At 39.3% G+C, this 22,123-nt stretch overlaps 3 protein-coding genes across 4 annotated transcripts; 1 reads left to right on the forward strand and 2 right to left on the reverse strand.

Annotated features, from left to right (window-relative positions):
* Positions 1-1,506: 1,506 nt before the first annotated feature.
* LOC119660141 lies at positions 1,507-8,198 on the reverse strand. Of its 2 annotated transcripts, none has more exons than XM_038068540.1 (3): positions 8,064-8,198; positions 7,793-7,994; positions 1,507-2,483 (listed from the first exon to the last, which is right to left on the reverse strand). In XM_038068540.1, the coding sequence occupies exons 2-3, from the start codon at positions 7,951-7,953 to the stop codon at positions 2,015-2,017; spliced, it is 630 nt and encodes a 209-aa protein (XP_037924468.1). In that variant the 5' UTR covers positions 7,954-7,994; positions 8,064-8,198; the 3' UTR covers positions 1,507-2,014. The 2 variants fall into 2 exon arrangements, with proteins under 2 accessions (XP_037924468.1, XP_037924467.1); XM_038068539.1 differs by having other exon boundaries at positions 7,793-7,999; positions 8,064-8,189.
* A 238-nt stretch (positions 8,199-8,436) lies between these two features.
* Positions 8,437-16,155, forward strand: LOC119660026 (centromere protein J). The gene is made up of 2 exons (XM_038068403.1): positions 8,437-10,359; positions 15,165-16,155. The coding sequence occupies exons 1-2, from the start codon at positions 8,437-8,439 to the stop codon at positions 16,038-16,040; spliced, it is 2,799 nt and encodes a 932-aa protein (XP_037924331.1). The 3' UTR covers positions 16,041-16,155.
* A 4,719-nt stretch (positions 16,156-20,874) lies between these two features.
* LOC119659088 (39S ribosomal protein L44, mitochondrial) lies at positions 20,875-22,123 on the reverse strand. The gene is made up of 3 exons (XM_038067001.1): positions 21,978-22,123; positions 21,144-21,902; positions 20,875-21,084 (listed from the first exon to the last, which is right to left on the reverse strand). Exons 1-3 carry the CDS (start codon positions 22,039-22,041, stop codon positions 20,936-20,938), a joined length of 972 nt encoding a protein of 323 aa, XP_037922929.1. The 5' UTR covers positions 22,042-22,123; the 3' UTR covers positions 20,875-20,935.

Raw genomic sequence — 22,123 nt, forward strand, 5'->3', positions numbered from 1 at the left:
TCGCCGAACAGCAATTCATGGCGTTCGTGCAAGCTCGTGTCATGTTTGTGTCAGCATATTTTGCAGACTCTACAGCCTGCAGCCACTCTGTTTCGTTTCATAAAGCAAGAGGGAAGAGGATAGCGACTGAATGAGCGGCGGAAATATTAGAACAAAATTGTTCAGCGGCGCCGGGAAAAGTGGGGCCCTATGATAAGCAAATGATGCTTGTCATATAAATGATTGAAACTGTTCTTAAGGAAACATGGTGAAGAAATATTTAACCATCTTTTCGTTAAATTTCACTCCTTAGATAAGTTTACTGTTGTTGGATGGTGTAGATTGTGTCTCAGCCTAAAGAGAAGCCCACCTTCACTAATAATCTGGCGTTTCAAAAAAGCTACCAATTAACGAAAATGTGGTCATGAAAAAGTTTACATGCGTCTTAATAAGAAGCAAGGTAATAGGGGAAAAAATTACATTCAGTTCGGATTATCAACCCAATTATTTTCTGGCCCTCTGCCCCGCTTCCAGCAAAACTCTCCCTCCTTCTCTGATGGGCGTGATAATAACAATAGAGCGTACTGCATGTATTAATAGAGATATTTATAACTTAACTTCTTAAATTTCAGTTATATCAAAATTATTCTAAAAATATCAAATCGGAGTGGAAAGTATCGGCATAAAATTTATTTAGAGTTTCTTAGAGAGCTCAGCCAATTATTCACGAATATACTGATTTCACAGTGCACTTTAGATATTTATTAATATCAGGGGCTTGGGGAAGGATCCTCACTGAGGTTTTACTTTATTGTTCAGTCGCACTTAACTGTTTTTATGAAAAGAATGAGGCTACTCCAGCCGTAAGTCTGTACATTACCTCTTTTTCTTACTTCAGCCTTTCCCCCTTCGACAGCGGATTATTTCGTCTAGATCGGATCTACCACTTTCCTGGCGATAGAGTCCAGGTCATAATCATTGTTTCGTCCGGCTATTAAGTCGTTTCCCATCGAATCGGGTGTTCAAGCCAAATTTTAGCCAACCAATGTGAATTGCATAATCGCATTCTTCGAAAATACTTCTCTTGCAACTTTCTACACGAACGGCGCAACGCCATTTCAATTGGATCATGTCCTCAAATCGGACATGATTCATCAAAACATCTTCATCCAGTGGTGTTCTTTTAGGCTACAAAATAAGTGAAGTAACTTGATTGCACAGTTCATTATTAACTGACAGATTGGAAATAATTATCATCCTGCCGGATTCACCGGGGTCAGTCGTTAAAAAAATGTATACTATCTATTGTTCAAAATGATCCTCTACCGCTTTTTTGGATAGTCACAGCGCATATAATTAAAAAATTTCTTACGTCGGGAAATATAAATAGCGTACATTACTGACAATGGACTTTCTCGCCTGTTTTATTGTGAGTGCACCCTTTGCCGATCGCTGAGGCTGGAGCCACTCACAGTCAACGTGGTAGACGAGCCCCCTAAATAAAGATTTGTAAAAAAACTATATAGCTTCATTAGGAGATCTTTTATTTGATGTTGAATACTTTACAATGAAATCATAAGCAATATAAGGTCTCATTTCCGGAAGAGTATAGTAAATTGATGATTCGAGTCAGCGCACAAAGGCTAGTTGTTATGAGAAATTGGGTGGAAGTAAACTATGTAGAGTGAAATTATCATTTTCAGTCTGTAACTCGTGGAAATTTATGGAGAAAAACAACTGTATCACAGTGTAGTAATAGTATCTATGAACAATTATTTATTTGGCGGGCTGTTCAGACACCTCTGTCCGTCCGCGAAAATTTTCAAAACCAGTTATTGCCTTTGTGTCTACTAACTTACTTGGCCGATAGGTATGAAGCATTCAAACATAATTGAACAACTATATATATGTATAAAACTTACACGTAATCTACTTTTAAACTTTCGAATCCTTATACTGAAGACTTCTACGTAAACTCATTCATAAAATCGTTCCTTATCATACTCAAGAACACAACAGGGAGCAAAACTTAACACTACATCTCGACATCCATACAATAATTTAAATCTACACTGTTAACTGCATTATTATTATCTTTTTCCTCATCTTCACTGATTTCATCGTCCTTTTGTGTTGCAGGCACTATCATATCGGCAAGTTTTTGTGGTGGTTGCCAAAGAACCAATGCCTTGCAGGGTTGCTCATAACGTGCTAACAAGGCTTTGGGAATAATTGCATCTTCAGTGTGCAGTCGGCGAATTTCATCACAGATAGTGATCCGATTTGCATTTTTCAGCTTCTCCTCGAGGTCTTTTGCTGACATGGCAATGTTGCATTCTTTATTGGTATTGATATTTGGATCCATTTGCATGTCAAAGGGGACAGTAACTATTGTTGAAGATGTATTTGGTGAATTGAGTCTGTGCGAAATGTAATCCGATGAGATGTGAAGCCCATCAAGGTGTGCTGCCATTTTCTCTTCAGTGATGTGTTGTTTTGTTGGGCTGCAAAAAGTGTAATTAAATATTCTTGAAAGCGTTGACAAATTTATTTTAAAGAAGTAAATATAGTAAGTTGAGAAAACAACTAGGTGTTTTTCCTTATCCTATAAATATTTTTATTTATTTTTATTTTTTTCCCCGCATACAATTGTTTCGGAGTCCACGTGCCTCCTAATGAATTAGGTACTAGCACTGAGGAAGGAGGCACGTGGTCTCCGAAACAATTGTATACGGAGGAAAAAATAAATAAAAATATTTACAGGATAAAGAAAAACACCTAGTTGTTTTCTCAACTTATATACCAACTGTAAAAAAAACATGGACATTAATTTCAACTAAGTAAATATAGCATCTGTATTCTACATGTAGCCAATTTCTACCCATTTGTACAAAGTGGCCTATTTGTCGTGTCCTTTTTAACAGGCTATCTGTTGGATCCTCTTTAGAGGTCTTTCAGGAACAAATTGTACAAAATCCATCTTATTAAAATTGGTTCATTGTTTGTTATATGCACTTTTCTCAGAAGGCGTTACATCTATTGGCACAAAATTTTATGGGAAGGTTGGAACGGCTAACGTCCAGGCATGCAGTGAGTAACATTCTTCTACATTGAGTTTAAGTTGGGGATCCCATACAGGCAAAAGGAGAGTGTAAATTCATTTTAAGGAATATAATCATGTGGGGTATCAAACGAAAGGCTTCGATTATTACTTTCCGAAGCTGGTATTAGTTTTGACACTAGTTATAAAGAGGGTACCGCGTGGGGTGGAAAGTTATCATTTATTTGTTCTGAAAAAACTCACGAAACCACTATGGCATAAGGGTCTGCAAGCGAGGAGATTTTGCTAAAGGACAAAAGGAAAGCCAAAACAATGGCCGATGGAGAAAGAATACCGCGATCTTCGAACTAGCCCAAAGAAGACGATAGGGAATATAAGCAGCTGTGCCTTGATATAAATACGAATCCATGAGACGCTACTTACAAAGTTGTAATGAACAATATTCGTAGACAAAAATCACCCAAATTTGTCCAAAATAATCACAATTCCCGTCACGTCAACCAAAGATCCAACAGGTCGTCTTCTCGGTCTCTGGGGTGACCGAGTAAAAACTACAAGAGATCTGTGGGCGAATTGGGGATAAAAACGCTCGGGGATTGGACGAGATTCCGAACAAAACCCTGAAGTTGGCTGCTAAAATCAGGGCTGCATGGTTCATAAGAAAATTTTAATTGTGCATAGTGGAAGGAGTGTTTCCCTGCCAGTGGAAGAGACAAAGATTGATTCTACTATCAAAACCAAAAAAAACACCTAGTGCATCCTTATATCGCTTTAGACACTATGGAGAAAATATTGCAGAGGGTGATATTCAACAAGCTGCTTCCGATAGTCGAGAGCCCGTTTTAAGATCTGCTCTTTGCTCGGGTGACATCAGCCGTTAGTAAGTGCTGCGCGATGGGCACCTGGCGAGGAACAGTATGTGGTAAAAGATGCAATGTCGATTGTTTTTCAGACGAGCTGGCGGTAATGGTACTTGCAAGAACGTGAAATTTTATAGAAGTGAAGCCATTCATGCCATTAAAGCATGGTTATGAATGGTTAAACTATTGTCCAATAATGAAGGTAGACAAAGCTCTTCCACGATCTTTGTATTGCAGAATTATTAAGAACCGGAGGATTACGTCGATGATTAACTTCGGAACGTTCGCGACTTCGAGCAGAAAAACACTTACAAAACCACACAATTTTGTCGAAGAATTGAAAAGAAAATTAAGCCGAATATGTTCAGCATCTAGTAATTCGCTCTCAGTAAAGGTTGCATTTTCTACTTTTCGTTAATTTTCTAACAGGTTCCAATAAAAAAATATAACACATATAACTTCTTTCATCCCTCCTTTCTGCACGGTTTTATTTCTTACTAGGGCGCCCGAATTTCAATTTTGCTCACTGCATGCTTCTGAATTGGGAATATTAAAACTTATAGTACACATATATATACATATGTATATTTGGCTTGTGACGAACACCCTATAGATATGTACATATCTGCCTACAATTTGCAAACACCCCTTCACGATGCACCCATAGATGATTGTAAATTGGGTATGAGGAAACATATATATCTATTACGTGTTAGCAGCAAGCCGAAATCGTAAATTGAAATGCGCAGACTCAGCCACAGTTATTTGTCTGACTGTTCCCCTAGGCAGACGCAGACGTTTGTCTGTTTGATGTCTGATACAGGCACATCAAAAACCATTATCCTTAACATCATTTCATCAAACGCATCTCCGATTGAAATCATGTTATTAAATAGCGAGATTGACCAAGACTGATGATTATATGATTATAATTACGTGATTACACCCGTAATGATGAGAGCTCGTTTACGTTTAAAATCATGTAACCATGGAATTCTCAATCATAATCACGTAATCGTCACTTTCGTTCACGCTGCTCCCAGGGCAGAGGTGCGGCAGCGTCTGACGAGTTGCTTCTGCCCTGGACGAAACTGTCAGTTAACTTTTTTTGCTTTTTTGTAAACTTGGGTTTAACTCAAAAAAGAGGAGTCCGTGAACTACAAAAGAGGGAGTAAGTTGCTTCCCAAGTGGTTCGGTCCGTCACTAAGTGAGTCGGAACTCAGGACTCCCAGCATCCTCAACAAAAAATATTATCAAGTTTCTTTGAAAATAATCGAAAAATATTGTTCTCCAAATCCCGAGAACCCCTTAAATTGGATACAATTTCGACAGTGCCCACTCTGCACTGTACAATTCAACAAAAGCAATCTCCGTTATATAGCAAAACAGCAATTCTTTTCCTTTATATAAAAACTGATTCTCATTGCCTTCTAAGCAACTTGCTCACAAATTTCCGGCCTGTACACCGAGGTTGATTTCAACTTAGGGTCAACTGGTATTCTTGAAGTTCATATGAAAACTCAACATTTCGAAGGACTAAACCTCACTCAATCCGAAAATATCGAAAGATGAAATACGTTAACGTCAGATTATTAGATTAGAAAATAAAAGTAGGAGGATGGGTCACACTTCAGTCTACCATCTCGTCGAATCCAATATCTTAGAAAGTCAACGTGTAAGTGTAGCTCTAGGGGAACTACATTACCCGAAGGAGTGGAGGAGAAAGTAAAAACTAACTAAGAAGTGCTAGGGGACTGAAGTCAAGAATCGTCGACGATGATGCGCAAATGTAATTGACGCAACAAACATCACATAAAATTTTGTGACAATAGTATATATCGTTCAATATAATTCGCCCATAACGAGGATCATGGTACTCTTTGTATGTAAATATCCTCTAAAGCAAACTGCGACGTAAGTCCACTTAAAATAAATATCTTTGACAGTAAATCAAAGGGGATGCACGGCAAACATATTGACAAGCCTTACAAGTCAGGCAACTGTCGGAGAACAACGCAAAATACGCCTTGCTGAGGCGAAGATGTTCGATTTCCCTCTTCGAAGTTATTCACATTTCTGGATCTGCCGCGGGATGCGAGCACGACTTTGCGGGTAACACAAGCATTACGTGTTTTTTTTCTTGAATTGAAACTTGCAATTTGATCTTTAGGATGGGGTAGTAAAATAAACTCGAAATTCCCTACGATACAGAAATTCATTTTTCTTCATGATCATTTAATGAAACACAATCCATTACATAGTAAACCTCAAGAAAGTTATAGAGGTCTGACATCCGAGCAGATAAGAAGAAAATCCAATAAGTTGATAACCTAGAAATTTGAAACGGGTAGAGCGATTATCTAAGTTTCGCACAATGCTGCACAATGACCCAGAGTGTGTCAACATGGTCGATACAAGAAGAACCTTTCTTCCAAACATTGGGAAAGATTTCTAAGTTTTATGAATGAGTGGAAGTAGCATTTCTGCAGAGACTGCAAGGGCTGCATGGACCTCCGCATAGAGACCGTCAAGTTCGGCAGCTTTACTCTGTATTTATGCGTTGATGGTAAAGATAATTTTGTCCTTGTTTTAGCAGGACAGTCACCATCCGTATATTACGATCGCTTGTCGATATCATTCACGATAGGTGGCACTTTACTGGACGTTATGAGATTCAGGACCATGGTGAAATGTTCTTCCTACCTCTTCAGCTGCTAATTATATTGGATTAGAAATCCTTGACATTGCTCACAGGACCATCGAAAAGATTACGATCACCTTCAAGGTTTTTTGTGGTTCAGTATACAGTAGTATACCTTACTTTTATCGATCCGACTCCATGTTCCCGCAAACAGCCAGGTCTTGCAATATTCTTGGACCTGGCCGGCACTTCATCCGCACCAGATATAAAGGAGTTTGGTGCTTGCAAAGCATTCCCACTACTAGGTGATAACCGAATCGCGGAGTCGGACTGAAAATAAACACCAACAAAACTCAGATTCTCAGTCCGACGAGTCGTTGCACTTTTCCTATTTGCATTAGTGAATAGAACATCGAACAGTGCGAACGATAGTGTTGTTTCTGCCAACATCAAATTTGAGTTGTTCTATGCCAATGTTTTATAGGAGTGTTATATGGAAAATGAGCGTCAATGTGACAAGGGAGTTCCAAGCCTTCATCAATTCACCTTTGGGTCATGTCATCAGAGTATTCTGGTGGTGAATGAAGAACTTCCTCCACATACGGGTCAGATATCCGGGAACATGTTAATCAGAAAGCGGAACTGGCAGTGAATAGGTGACACGTTGGGAAACGTCGATAATTCCACTGTCATTGAATAGAACCCACTATCCCAGAATGGCCGGCGAGTGAGACTTCCTAGAAATGAATGACGTAGATCAGTGGAAAAGTGGAAACTTCTCGGAAAATCATGGGGGAGTTGAGTTACACTGTAAAGAACCAACAGCGATGAGGCGTAGGTGTGGTTGTTGCTATGTTTCACAACCATACATATTTTTCCAGGTAATAGTTTCAAGAGTTGACACTTCTGTGATTTGCTCATGCAGTTTTCAGAAATACTACTTGCAAAACATTCACCTAATTGGTTTTCTGACTAAGCCTACTATTTACTGTTTTAATTGCAGAATTGGTGACATTAATTTCTTATTGCACTTCATTAGCTGGTGAACTCAACCTATGGATGAGCTTCAACTATTTTGAAATTAGCTCGGTTGATTTAAATATAAGTCTCTTGAGTCAACGAGCAAGCCACCACCTTTGATCATAAAAGTAAGGATGTCCTCCTAATTTATATAAACTAACACTCATTATTGAGCACAATTATCATTGACAACGCTCCCTACAGCACGTAAGCTAGCATTTCTCTACTCACACTTCGCCATCAAGGAGGGATTTTCGTTTTTTGCTGCATAGAGTTTTCATTGGGTCAAAATCAGGCTGCCGAATCCCGGTGAATTCCATTAGCCCACTATAGCTAGGCACCGTCCAGGGCATTGCTTGAGCATCCCAGGCAACTGTTGGAGGACAAGGCATAATGTGTGTTGCTGGCTCCAAAATCGATGCAGATGTTTGGACTTCGCTGCAGGAAAGTTATCATACATTAAAATATTTGTCCAATTAGCGCTTGACTTGAGCAAAAATACCTCATTTTGTCAATGCTATACGCCTTTCCGTCGACTCTACAGATCACACCTCGCTTGCGGCAACTCAACAAACAGTAAATATTTCCTTTCTGTGACAGCCCCTTATACGACGATCTTCTCTTTAATAGAAAGTGCTAGAAAAGCTATTGCTCTGCTAAAACGTGCCATACTCATGACAAGTGCATTGAACGAACTATTTAGTGTTTGCATACGATTGTATTATTGTAGCAAATCCACAATCCGTGCAGGTGCACTTTTCATCTTTCTGTTGCCCAACTTTGTAAACAAGTTTGAATTGAAATGGAACGTCAAACGTTGTGCACGAACTAATTTTGTTTTAAAACTGAAAATTAAGTGAAGAGCAAGTTGATTCATGGATCCCAATAATCACAATTCGCCAGAAGCTATCCTGAAACGCTTGGAAGAATTGAAAAAATGGCAAGCGCAACAGCAGAAGATCTTAATTCAGCGACAGAATTCTCAACGGCAACTTCTCGAGGAAGAGCAGAGACTGCTTTACGAGAAACATGGTTTTTCAAATTCAGTAAGCAGTATTGGTCCGCAACTAGAGATAGATCGAGATGGGAGCGATGTTAAACAGTCAACTTTAAAGATAGAGAAAGCTGCTAACATTAGGCAAATGGAAATTACTTCACAAGATAATGCTACCAAGGATATAATGTGTAAACGGATGGAAAACCGAAAAAATTGTGAAAATAGTCGAGTCGTCAAACGACCATTTCTAAAGAAAGGAGAAGGTCTTACAAATCGATTCAAAGTCGACCCGGAAAAGTTTCGTTTGCATAATTTACCGAAGTACAAATTTGCACACAGAATCAAACACTCTCGTCCACCCGAAAAGTTACCTAAGAAATTCACTAGCAACGGTCCATTCCGAGAACCATCCTCATCGAATAAATGTGAAAATAATGTTTCAAGTGATAATAATGTTTTGTGTGATAGCGAAAATGGGAAATATTTAGAATCGTCGCTGCTGAATGCGTTTCAAAAGATTCCAAGCAAGGCATTCGGTGATAAGGGTGACCATGACACCCCGAATCTTTTTAATAGTAGCCAACATGAACGTGTTTCTTTCGAAATACCGCCAAGCAATAGAGATAACTCTCCAGATAGCATATTAGCCTCGTCTTGGGCGGACGTGCTGAACCCAAACAACATCAAACCATTTTCACTTGACAACCTACAGAAATACGTAGAAGGCAACAGTACGGATTTCAGTTTACCTGATGATGAATTAGAAAATCTAAGTCTATTTGAATTGCTTGAAAAAAAAGCTCGAGAGGGCAGTATTCTTGTCGACTCGAGTATATTGCAACGTTGGCTCAAGAACGTCCAAAGCCCGTCGAAGGACATTGACCAAGAATCTAGTGCTGAAATATCCTCTTTGAAATCGAAGAGGGTTTCTCCCCTTCCGTTCGACATAAACAACAGAGTACACATTGACGATTCTGATGCCTCAACAGCAGATAACGAGGAGGAGGAAAGCAGTAATTCGAAACTGGTGAAATATAGAGTGCGCTTCTCAGATGAAGTTGAAGTGAATGAAATAACGTCGGAGTCGGACGATGGAACTGAGAACTCTCAGGATGAAAGCAATACTTCAACCCCAAATAGGGAAACAAATAATCAAGTATCAGAACTCAATAACTTATCACATGAATCAACACTGGATAATGACCAGTCCACAACATTAACAAATAATGTAATTGATCATCAACAAGTTGATTTAATGGAGAAAACCGATCGTTTAAAAACCCGCCTAGTTGACTTAGAACGTGAAATAGCCGACTTCCAGAAGAATAACGTTGAATTAGTAAAACTCAAACAAGAATGCGAAATTGAGAAAATCCGGTTGGACCAGGAGCGGCAAGAACTTGGCGAAAAATTCAAAGACGAGCAGATTAAACTAGAAATACAACTTCATGATGAACGTATGAAAATGGAAGAGGAGAAAAAGAAATACGAAAAGCTAGTCAAAGAACATCGAGCAAAGAATCGAAAGGAATGTGAAGATGTTTTAAAGTTAAAAGAGAAAGTAGAGCAATTGCAGAAGGAAAATCGTGAAAAAGAAACTAAACACACTGCCGCCCAGGCAAGATTACGGGCCCAGATTAGGAATCTCGAGAAAGACTTGAAAGAGTTCTCGATAGAAATTGATGTTTTGAAGAAGGAGAAGAAAAGGTTGGAAAACGAGAATGCGAGACTGATGCGAAATAGCAACAATAAAATGCTACAAGAAATTAATAAGAGCATTGCTAAGTTGGTACCTAAAACAGTGAGTATTTCTATCCATTTGTTAATTTCATTTGATTTAAAGGGAATTTATCTAAACATTTCAATAATGTAAAACGTAAATCTATAAATTGTAGGGATCATAAATTTGGATAAAGTCCACTGTTTAGCGTTCGAAGCATATTAACGATTTCAGGCGAATAATTTGTAACCCATTAGTGCCTATAAGCAACCATAGTCGCTTTAATTTTCCAAATTTAAAAAAATCAAATATTGAGATCTTATCAAGTATTTGACGTTTTCTTATACCTGTACCCCCTTTCCAACGACCGTCCTAATCCCTTTATGACCAGATGTCCTATTGTGGAGAGGTGTCAATTTTCTTTCCCCGAGTACTTCTTTTTCGGCCTCAATTTTGGTTTGTCGCGCTTGAGAGCACATTATAATTTTAAAAGTGATCGGACCACGTTGTTTCATGTGATATTGCAATATTTCCTAGTCATCGGTGTTCCTACACTTCTTTTTGTTGTTGAAAAGTGGTGAGATAACTGAGCAACGCCGCTGGAGTTGCGTTTGGGCACTCAAGAAGTCATTTACACATTTATGATGTGAGTAGTGTCCAATCAAGATGGATATATGTGTACGTTAGTACTCGCGGTATTCAATTTATGTTCATCGTCAACTTTTTTCCTTCTGCAGAATGTTTGTTTTTTTTTATTTTGGCAAAATATGACTGTACAATTACGTCCGGGTGGTTAAACATGAGTTCTCACCATTTAGATCTAATCCCACGGTCTTCCTAAGACACGTCGGGATAAGCAACAACGGTTGCAGCCTATATTGACTCCAAGTCTTCGCATTCTTACTGGTGGATGCATGATCTACCTAAAGTCTGTACTGAATTCAAAAGTGCGGCACCCGAGCTGTACAGCAAAACGCCACTCTTGAGGCTCGAAGGCCTCCATCCGCGACGTGAAAGTAACCACACCCTCATGAAACTCCCACTTGGTGGCTAACAGCAATTAACGGGGGTGAGAGTACATGCCTCTCACATCACATTCACATTCTCCCGAGACATATGAGCTCGAATGCTACCTGACTTTCTATGGAACCAGATAACCTCTGGTGAGGCTTTGTGGCCGAAGCCACTTTAAATGAGTCCCCGTGCATCGGGACCAGCAAGTCAATGTGAATGTAACGTTTCCCGGTGCCACCGCGTAGAGGTTCTCCTTGGCCACTTGGTGTTGATTCGGACGACTTGGTTCCCGCCTCCTCGTCAGCCCAAAGTACCAGTATGGCTGTACAATGAAATCATGAAAGCAGTCCCGAAAATAATTCATTATGATGTTGTTAAAATTACAATAGCAAGATTTTCTAAAATAAAATGATAGTTAAAATAATTATTAATTTCAAAGGATTTAGTGGTAAAGCAATACATTAGAATCCCGTTAATTCGTACCATCAAGGAGCTGACGATTTAGTACAAAATATCGGGATAATGAACTTTGGGGACCGGCAAATTTATACGAATTGTTTGTGTATGTGTGTGTATGGGTGGGGGAGAAGCAATAGCTTCTGAGCACTCAGGCCGTGGTGGCCCATTGCACTCGATATCCCCATCTAACGGAATATCCCGGATTTGTTAACGTATCGCAGGATTTCCGTTAGTGGATGCCATGCTACCCATCGCAATTGGAGAACATCGGCACCGAAGATCTGATGCCTGATGCGCCCATAGTCGGAGCATTCACATAGGAAACGCTCCGTGGATTCCGCTTCCTCATTACAGGAGGGACACGTATCATCTTGAATAATTCCTATTCTGAAGATATGCCCAGATGCAAAGCTGAAAGATCTGGAAGTAGGGAACATACTAAAGTTCCTAACGATTATAGGCCTGCTTGAGATACTATGATCAATAGGTACACTATAACCAGTAAAAGGGGCACAATAGTTCTTCAAGGACGCGGTGCGACTTTCCCTTAACAGAATAATAATAATATGCCCAGCTAGTGAATTATGGCCTGTGAGAACGCCTACAATACCCCTGCTTTTCGAGAGGATAAACTGCGGTACGCATGTTCGGTTCTGACAGGAAAAGAAAAAAGGGAACATCTTAGTTTTCCTTTTTATTTTTTAGTTATTTATGTATCAGTATCAATTACTCGAGACAAACATACATATATTTGTATATGCGAATGAAATTCGCGGGTTGTATCCAATTGTATAAGTATTATATATACACGTATGCTTGCGTACAACTTCTATCTTTAATATGGAAATATATCTTGAAGTTTGGACATAAATGAAGAAATGTTTTGAATTTTTGGCTATGTACGAATTGCAAAAAGAAGAAAAGAAAATTCTTGACATAGACGAACACAAAATCTTTCTACTTGAAGCGCCCAGCTTCCGGTATTCCAACTTGTTTTCTTTTTTTGCTTTTTAAGGTTTTATCTGGAACAAAACCCACGGAAGACATATGCATATGAATTTGTTACTGAAGTTTGTGTTTAGTGTCCCATCCAGATAGATATGTATATGTGTAATTACGTTAGTACCAGCGCCATTCAACTTACGTACTTGTATATGTATCCTTCGGTGAATGGAGTAAAGTGGAAATATTCAGATGCATATGATCAATTCAAATAGGTATATGCGTATATACATATGTAAACATCAGTATACTGTAATAGGCAATTTTTTTTGTTTAGGATGAGCATAATATTCATCTCTTCAATATATACTCATACATGAAGGGTCCAGTTTCCGGTATTCCGACTTGTTCAATTTCCCAGGGCCTTTAGTGCTCTTCTAGTTTTTTCTTTTTTTAAAGATGTGAAAATCCTCAAAAGGCTAAATCCAGAGTAACGTACGCTGTTAGCGCCGGATTTTACATATTAAAATCACCTCTCGCTAAGTTACGATTGCGATTTTCGGCTTCACATTTGTGGGTAAAAGACCCTGTAGTCAATCCATGCACTTTGGTTGGCCTGCGAAAGTAGCTGCTCCTTAGAAGCTTTAGCCCTTTGGCAATTCGTACCTCATGAGAGTAGGTCGTACGGATTTACTTCTTCCAGTCGTCCTGACAGCCTTTCAATATCTGACAATTTTTGGACTTTATTCCTCACATCGAAACCCAAGTAAGGACTATGCCGAATTGTGTGCTCTTAAATCTTTCTTTTTTTTTTCCTTTCCACCTCCATCGATCATCATACCTAAATATTTAGTGTGTTTCAGTGATTCAATTCCCGCTAGGACTTCCAGTCACGCTTGCACTCCTTCTCCTCTATTCTGCGCCATGTGCTCCTGGAGCAACCCACTCGTCAGCCATCTTCTGATATTGGATTCTACTGCATCGCATAGTCATCGATGGAGTTGTCACCTGGGGCCTGTACGCCGACAAAGTTCTTCGTTTAAAATTTTAACAGGCCAGCGTACTCGGATGATATGCCGCAAGCAAGTATTGACGAAGACTTGGAGCTTTTGAGTAACCGTGGTGATCGCTTCCCATGCGCTACTCCCCTATAGCAACACAAAAAGTACATTAGCACAGGACAATCATAACTTGATCTTAGTGTTGAGATAACTGCATTTCGAGATTTTAGACAAGGCAGCCAACGCGGATATTGCGCATTTTAATGGTTCGGGCGTTGCCACCGTTTGCAAAAACGACACTTGGTAGATGTGCAATTTGATCAACGCTTTCCATGCTCTGCTCAAATGTAGATAAGAAGAGCACTATGACTACTCAGACTAAAAATCTTGGTTTTGATAGTGTCTACTTCCAGTCTAGCCTCTCTTTTCATAACCGGAGTCATTTGACCAAGTCCCATGACTCGGTGGGAGATCAAACAGATATCATCATTGAAGCCATACAAGGCTGGATGGAGAACTTCACCGGTAAAAAACAGAAATAATATCGGCGACAAGATACAACGTTGACGAATTCCACTTTGGAGCTCAAATGCCTACGAAATTTTATCTCGCATTAGCTCGTGACATTTTGCGCTATCATATGACGCTCTGATAATAGTCATTAGTTTCTCCGGAATGTCCCTCCCGCATAGGGGCCCTGTCGAAAGCTTTCTCGAAATCGATGAAGGGCAAGAGAAATGGAGACGTAAACTCCGCGCAATCTTCCAAGATCATCTGCGAGGTGTTGATATGCTCAAAGCATACTATCTGTCGATCGAGATATTTCTTAATATGTTCCAGGATTGTTTTAACTATAGCCTTTACAACGGTAATTAGCACGCAGATATCCCTCCAATTGTCACTCAACATAGGTGACCTTTTTCGGAACATTAACGTTCATCCCCTTCTTCCACTTCCTGGGAAAGATCTCGGATTCTCAGGATTTCCGTATAAGTGGGTCCATCCATCGAGACGCATTGAGTTGCCTTGCGTGATCGCTTATGTACATGCTGGCTGCAAGAAAAAGTCAAAGATTTCTTCTGCGTTTTCCATAGAAGATCCTCTAGGACTTTTAATCTATTGAACTAAAAGATTGCCCGTCGGAAGACCTTTCCGACAGTTATCCAGGTTCATTTCATATTTGCTTTTTGTTTTTTATTTTGGGTTATCTTCCCATATTCGGTTCTTATGTGTTTTATTGCACAGGCTATCCGCCCCTGAAACAGTTTCCGACGGCCATCATGAGAAGGTGAGAATATCGCAGCTGTCGATGGTGGTTCAGGATGCATGTCTTGGGCAAACATCAATCAAAACCAACCAACCATCAAAATTTTATGTGCTTTCCTTTTACCATTCAAGAGCAGCAATATAACCTCATTTGTTAGGCAGATTTATTCTAACGGAAATCAAAAGACATCCATTCTTTTTTAGATTCCATCGGTAGTTGAAGCGAAAAATCAGCACTCGAAGCCGCTAGTAGCTAAAGTTACATCCCATACTGGAAAAATTTGTGGACGTAGAATAAAAAAGACTGTTATCTCTTCAAATGCGTCCAAAGAAAAGCAAGCTCAACCTAATAATAGTGACGATAGTGATACGCTTGAAGAGAACGAAAGTGCCTACTTTAAAAACCATCAACGAAGTGAAGAGCCTGAAGATAATGAAAGTGAAGCTAGTGAGAATGAGGTTTCTCAAGACAATGCACAGACAGATTCTAATCCAAAAACATCTCAAACACAAGATGAATTTAAGCGCGAAATTTTGAATTCTGATGGCAGCAAGGACATTTGGTATACAAATGGAAATTTGAAAAAAATATCCGCGGATGGGATGCTAATTCGGATGCTCTACTATAACAAAGATATAAAAGAAACAAATATCAACGAAGGCACTGTTAAATACTACTATGCGCAGACAAATACGTGGCATACCACTTATCTCGATGGTTTAGAAATTCTTGAGTTCCCGAATGGTCAAACTGAACATCGATATAAAGACGGTACTGTTGAGGTTCACTTTGAAAATGGTACCATCCGAATTGCTAATCCAACGGATCCAACAAAAGTAGAAGAGTGGCGATATCCGGATGGAACGAGATTAGTTCAACTCAAAACTGGAGACAAGATTTTATCATTTCCTAATGGACAAAAAGAAGTTCATACCAAGGTCCATAAACGACGTGAATATCCTGATGGGACCGTGAAAATAGTTTATCCTGATGGAAGCCAGGAAACGAGATACTCAACTGGTAGGGTTAGATTAAAAGATAAAGACGGCAATTTAATAATGGACTCTCAGCAGTTATAAGAAAGCAGTGGCAGATTTTATACGATGTACATAAAATATTATTTAATCAATTATTATTGTTAATATTATATTATGTCCAACGTTAGATATAAGCTTTGAATAAGAATTCTGAATATTTAATAAAAGTTCGAAAACTTTTTCCCGCTAAAATAATAATCCAGAAGACGCGTAATTTTATTTGAGTTATAGCATTGAACAATGCATATAATTATTACATTTTTGTTTTTCGTTTTTATTGAGAATCGAACTCTGTTTCTTTAGCTTTGGTTCCCTTCAGTAGCGGAGCTTGGTTCGTCTGGATTTTTCTCGGCCGTAGGCCTGATCTGATTGAAGTCAAGAAGCTCTCAATTCACCATCTAGTGTATCCAACCTTCGTTGTTGCGGTCGGCATGTTGGTCGTTTTTGTCATGTTTAAAAATTGTCATTTCAAATGTGCAAATTGAATTCTTGCATGCGTTTGCCCACAATAGGCGTATTTTCAAATTTTAGGACGTTTTCGGAGTCGATTTTTTTTATTGCATTGATCGTTAGCTTAGCTATCCCAGATTAGGCTCCAGAAATGTTAAAGCGAAATTCGTGGTACAGGCTCAGGGTCTAGGTCCAGGATGTAGCCGCACTTTGTCATTACGAAATCTTGTAGCATTATGTAAATAGTGTATTTGAAAGTAGGGTTGTTATTAGCCGCAAACCCGGGAAGTCTGGAGGTCCTTATTAAGGCAGGCTTAGACCGGATACCGGTTGTTGCGCCATTGATGATGATGATACTGAAAGTGGATCTAGCGCATTTAATGTGTCGGACAAAATCAAGTTTTCTACCACCGTCGGCAGTAAAACGGTACTCAGATATATCGATCGCTGCCTTCATTGCTCTGTCCATTAACGCACATAGGAACCTAGGGTTTGTTTGTAATTATCTTTAGGCCGACTGTTCTTGTCTCCTTCTCCAAATGCGGAATTATTTGGCCAAATTCTATGACTGGGTGTGAGAGCAAGAAGATGCTGACCTAGTCGAGGTGTTCGAGACATCCTAGGCCACCGGACAAAACGACATGAAGTACGTCGCCGATAACGGGAAGGAATAGCATCGGCAATAGAACGCAGCCTTTTCGGACTCGATTTTAAAGTTAAAATTCTTCTGAGAATTTACTTCGATACAGCATCCGATACATCGGCTGTACCTACATTGAGTACATGAGGTGCAGTCCATGTTGGACCTTTCGAAAGTTTTCTCGAAAATGATGAAAAACAAGTGAAAAGCTGATCTCAATTTCGCGCACTGTGCCGCAATGATCAAAGTGACCAAAGCGTTAATGTGGCCAATACAGAAGGATCCAAAAGGGAAACTAGCCTTTCTTCTAGGATACCAAGCATTTTTCCTATAATACAAGATGAGAAGCCTGCGGGTGCTGCGATGAACAGGTCAAACATCAACCCCAGCAATTTTATTTCGCTTGTTAGTCCGTATATGTTGACCAGAGCTATAGTAAATTTCATGTTATCACCATGTGCGTTACGTTGCGCTTCCCGAGATTTGTCGCGGTACTGAGGCCCAAACCCATGACGCCTTTCGGACTCACAACCCCGGCATAGATGGCCCCAAGTCCATTTAAAAGAGGAGCAGAGATAGTTATTATGGTCTGAATATCTGTATAACATCTAGACAACGAAGGATGTAGAAAAGGTAATCATCACTTGTGCTAATAGTTTTCACTACGTTCGCTGGGTATTAAGGATTCATATAGAGTATATTCAGGTTTTCTTAAAAGATGACTAAAAGGTATAGAGATTCGTGAGCTACGAATGTGAAAACCTCGAATTACTTTTATGTTATGGAAACAGCGACCATATCTCAGAAGTGAACTGATTTTTCAGCGACTTCTAAGCTTTCACAATCTCCTCTTTGCTTTTTCACAATTGTCGCTTTATGAATGCTGCCGTTACCCTACTGAAAAAATCACATTTGCTGGCGTAATAGTAAATAACTTTGTACCATCCGGTCTCCGCGCTATAGAAAATAAGTATATGTACCCCAATTACCATATCCGTTGAAAAAAACCAATTCGGAAAGCTCATTTATTAATTACAATAGTTTAAAAATCGAATACTCGCATGGCGGGAAAAAAAAGCGGACACTTCGTTTGACGTCACTGAGCGAGTAATTTGATTCTTATCTACGTGGAAGCACTCGGCTTAGTGCTTGTTACTTTTCAAGTAATAAATCAGTTTTCAACAGAAAGGATGGAAATAACGCCCGTTCCTGAGTGGCGATAGAATGTACGTTTTTTTTTATAAATTCGCTGAAATTTTGGTTTGGCACTGAGCAGGGTTTGAATGTCTTGCATATAATGTCTTAAGACCTTCCTTCATACTTCATACTTTATCTATTAAAATTCGAGTTCAAGTTTAAAAAGTGTTAACTCACATTGAAATGATCGTCAAAATTTAAATCTGTCTCCAAAGAAACTGAATTTAGTCGGGCAATAGCGGACCAGTCTATAAGGGCACTATCTATGGTAGAAAGAGAAGACGTGGCAGACCCTGCCTCAGCTGGAGCAATGGCGTAGGTCAGGTTTGACGCGCAAAATTAATTTTAATATTTTGAGTTTTTAATGAGCAACTGCCAGTTGCCGCCCTACTGAAGTTTTTGACGCGACTTGTGACGTGATTCATAATGGTGCGAGCTTTCCAGTGCGCTTGAATTTAGTTGCAATTCAAAATGCTGATAATTTAAAAAATACAATTTTTTTCAAAAACGGTTTTTGAGAGTTTTGTTAGATTGCACCATAGAAATGGTTTCCGTCAGTGAAAATAAGGCGAGGGTGTACTTGAAGTAACAATTTGGCGCCAAAAAACACGCTATATGGGCTTTTCTAGTTTCTTTAGTGGGGAAACGTTCAAACTATGTTATATGCCTAGCGTTAGCTTCTGAGCAAAAGTTATAATAATAAAATCCCATTATAATATCAAGTTAATTCATGACTTGCACTATACCATTATAAGCATCATTCAGATACATTACTGCGAGGTTTCCAGCAATATTGAGGACAATTTTACTACTAGAAACAGATTAATGACCCATTGACCATAACATCGCAATTTAACTTTTGTCCAAGTTTTGGGTACATCATCTTTGCTTAACCAAACTAGAATAGGGTTTTACTGCCTTAGATTGCTGGACAGATTTTGCATTCTAGGATGAACATTCAATCACTAGAGATATCTAGTGGGGTATTTCAAAAGATTAAATAAACTCCAGAAGAAATTGGCGAAATTGCTTCAAAATTCCCTGTAAATCCACAACAAGACTTTACTAATAAAATCGACCTTTTAGACTACTTAAAAAATGCTTCTTCACATCAATTATTTTGGGTCCAATTTTTAAATAGTCAAGGAAGCATTGCACCAGTAGAATGCGTATTTTCTTGGATGAGCAAATTGTAGCAATAATAATAATAATCGTTGGCGCAACAATCCATATTGGATCAGGGCCTTGGAAGTGTGTTAGAGCACTTCATTCAAGACCGTAACGATTGTAGCGATGCTAATTATTAATGTTTGAAAATCTTTTCATCATCACCTGTAATCAAAAAGAAAAAAAGAAGGTACATTCACCGTTTTCGACGGTTAACACACAGTAAATATAGATATACCAGGTGTACAAGCTTAAATCCGATGTTTGCTCACGGATGGCATTAGTGAGCGTATCAAGCTGCTATGAGCACGCCATATTTTTTTTTTTACGACATTTGTCAACAATTATCAGTCCATATCATCAGCAATTTTGCAAAAACATATTTTTTCTCTTCACTAATCAGGTCCAGTTTTGTTCCCGAAAAAAAAACCATTAACGGGAAGCTCTACTTTTTTGCTTCAGTTTGAAGGAATCAGCCGCTGAATCGCATCGAATGCTTGTGGAGGCCTACGGCTACAATGTTCATAGGAAACAACGTGCCGAGACTAGTTTTGTCAGTTCAAAGATGGCGATTTCACTCTAAGCGATAAGGAGCATGAAAATCGACCCAGGAAAGTTAAGGACAACACACGCAGAAAATCCTCGCCAAGTAATTAGGTGTTTCTCAACAAACCGTTTCCATGATTCTACGTGCAATGGGTAAGGTTAAAAAAATTGGAAAATGGGTATCGCATGAATTGAAAGTTAGGCAGATGGCCGAAATACATGCGTAATTTAGCTTGCATCTTCTGCAAGACCAAATCGTTTCGGACGGAAGATGATGCTGTGCGTGTGGTGGGATCAGCGGGGTACTGTCTACTATAAACTGTTGAAACCTGGTGAAACTGTCGATGCCTAGCGTTATCCCTAACAACTCATCAAATTGCACCGTGCTCTGAGTGGAAAACGACCGGAATATCAGTAAAGACATGAAAGCTGATTTTTCTCCGTGATAGTGCTCCATCGCACACGTAAAAAAAAGTTCGAAACTACTTGGAAATGCTCAACAGGGGGATACTATCCCTCCCCGCTTATTCAACAGACCTGGCCCCATCCGACTATCATCTATTTTCATCCATGGGCCATTCGCTCGCTGAGCAGTACTTCGATTCTTACGCAGACGTCCAGTATTCTAAATAAAGTTTTTTTGGTTCCTATAAAAAAAATTCATTTCTTGAAAAAAAAAACAACGGATTTAAGCTTGTACACCTGGTAAATGGTCAGGAGGATGGCATTGACAACTTATGTGGAAGTTTTCACAGTGATGTTTGCATGTCTCGATTCGAGGTATACTGTAATTCTGTAACCAATATCAGGACCCATCAGCTGCGTAGATGTGCCGATTTTGGAAGGCAAAAAAAGCGTTTTTTCCCAACACAATGCTTGTAGATAAAAAACAATTTAATGATTATAACTAACTTTATTTTCAACAAATGCTTCTAACTCAACTTGGATTCACTACTTTCATTTTTGAAACTTTTTCAATTTGAATGTTGAAATCAAACGGTTTCATATTCTCAGGGAAGCCCCACAATTCACGCAGTGCATTATACGCGGCAACGTCGATAGCTGTGGCTATGCTTTCTCCAAAACCTAAGAATAAATTTGCAATTAGTTTCGGAAAACAGTCAGACCTTTCATTTATTTCTTACCGCTTCCAATCAGCTTCTTGTCGCTATAAATTCCAACGTTGTATGCTGCCAGTACTGTATTTTTAGCTGATTCGCCAATCAGTCGCGGTTCCGGTTCACCAATATTTATTCCGTTGCAAACCTCTTTCAATTGTTCGAAAGGTTTCTCAATCTCAATCCATTCAGCTAAGTCTTTCTGATTTAATTGAGTACAGACAAAATCACGGACAAATGTGTATGCTTTTTCCTCGCCAGAAGATGAAAGTAGTGATCCAACAACGGCTTTAAATGTATCAGCAAGCGTTCCTTCCTGTAATGGGAACTCCGAACTCAAAACTAAGTCACCCATCCCAAGATTCTCAGCGAGATATGCAAGGGCCTGATCTGAAGTAAGTTGTTTTTGCACGGATGCAACTAATGACGCTGGCATTTTGGGAAGGAAAAACTTGAGAAATCCTTCTGTGTACCCATTGATAATTGTTTCGCCATTCTGAATCAGTGTGCGGTTACCATTCAATCCAATATTAGGTTCTTGCACACCTACTGCTCTTTGCTTCTGCTCTTCTTGGATAATATACGATCTGTGAACGAATGCTTGTTGAAGTTTCGCCAAATCCATGTCCTCTTTCAATCGTTTGTTGAATGCGAACAATTCCGCATTGTAATTCCATTCGATAAATGAAGATCGCGGCCTCTCCGGTTCTGGTCCCATCTTTTTCTTCCGCTTATTCACCTCCTTGAGCACTGGGGCGACCCATCTTTTAATTTCGCGGGTTTGCCCTGTAAAGCGTGAAAGTATGGTTAATTTGTTTCAAAGGATGGTTACTTGGATGGTTCATTGTCCGGTAGCAATACCTTCCTTTACAAAAAGCGGGTAGAGAGGCCTTAAGACCCGCACGGAATGCTTCGACAGGAACATTGCTTTATGCAAAAACCGCAACCACGCGAAGTATCTATCTTTGACAATCAGCTGTGTTGCCTTCCTGCCATACAATTGTACC

Source organism: Hermetia illucens, chromosome 6, assembly GCF_905115235.1.
Source record: "Hermetia illucens chromosome 6, iHerIll2.2.curated.20191125, whole genome shotgun sequence".
NCBI classification, from domain to species: Eukaryota; Metazoa; Arthropoda; class Insecta; order Diptera; family Stratiomyidae; genus Hermetia; species Hermetia illucens.

Coding starts and splice junctions, on each gene's coding strand:
- LOC119660141 (XM_038068539.1), bottom strand. Junction 2,484..7,792: donor TCCCTCCTTGATGGCGAAGT/GTGAGTAGAGAA, acceptor CACTTTTTGCAG/CCCAACAAAACAACACATCA.
- LOC119660026 (XM_038068403.1), top strand. CDS start 8,437: ATGGATCCCAATAATCACAATTCGCCAGAAGCTATCCTGAAACGCTTG. Junction 10,360..15,164: donor CTAAGTTGGTACCTAAAACA/GTGAGTATTTCT, acceptor ATTCTTTTTTAG/ATTCCATCGGTAGTTGAAGC.
- LOC119659088 (XM_038067001.1), bottom strand. CDS start 22,041: ATGTTCCTGTCGAAGCATTCCGTGCGGGTCTTAAGGCCTCTCTACCCG. Junction 21,903..21,977: donor CCCGCTTTTTGTAAAGGAAG/GTATTGCTACCG, acceptor CACGCTTTACAG/GGCAAACCCGCGAAATTAAA. Junction 21,085..21,143: donor CAAGAAGCTGATTGGAAGCG/GTAAGAAATAAA, acceptor ATTTATTCTTAG/GTTTTGGAGAAAGCATAGCC.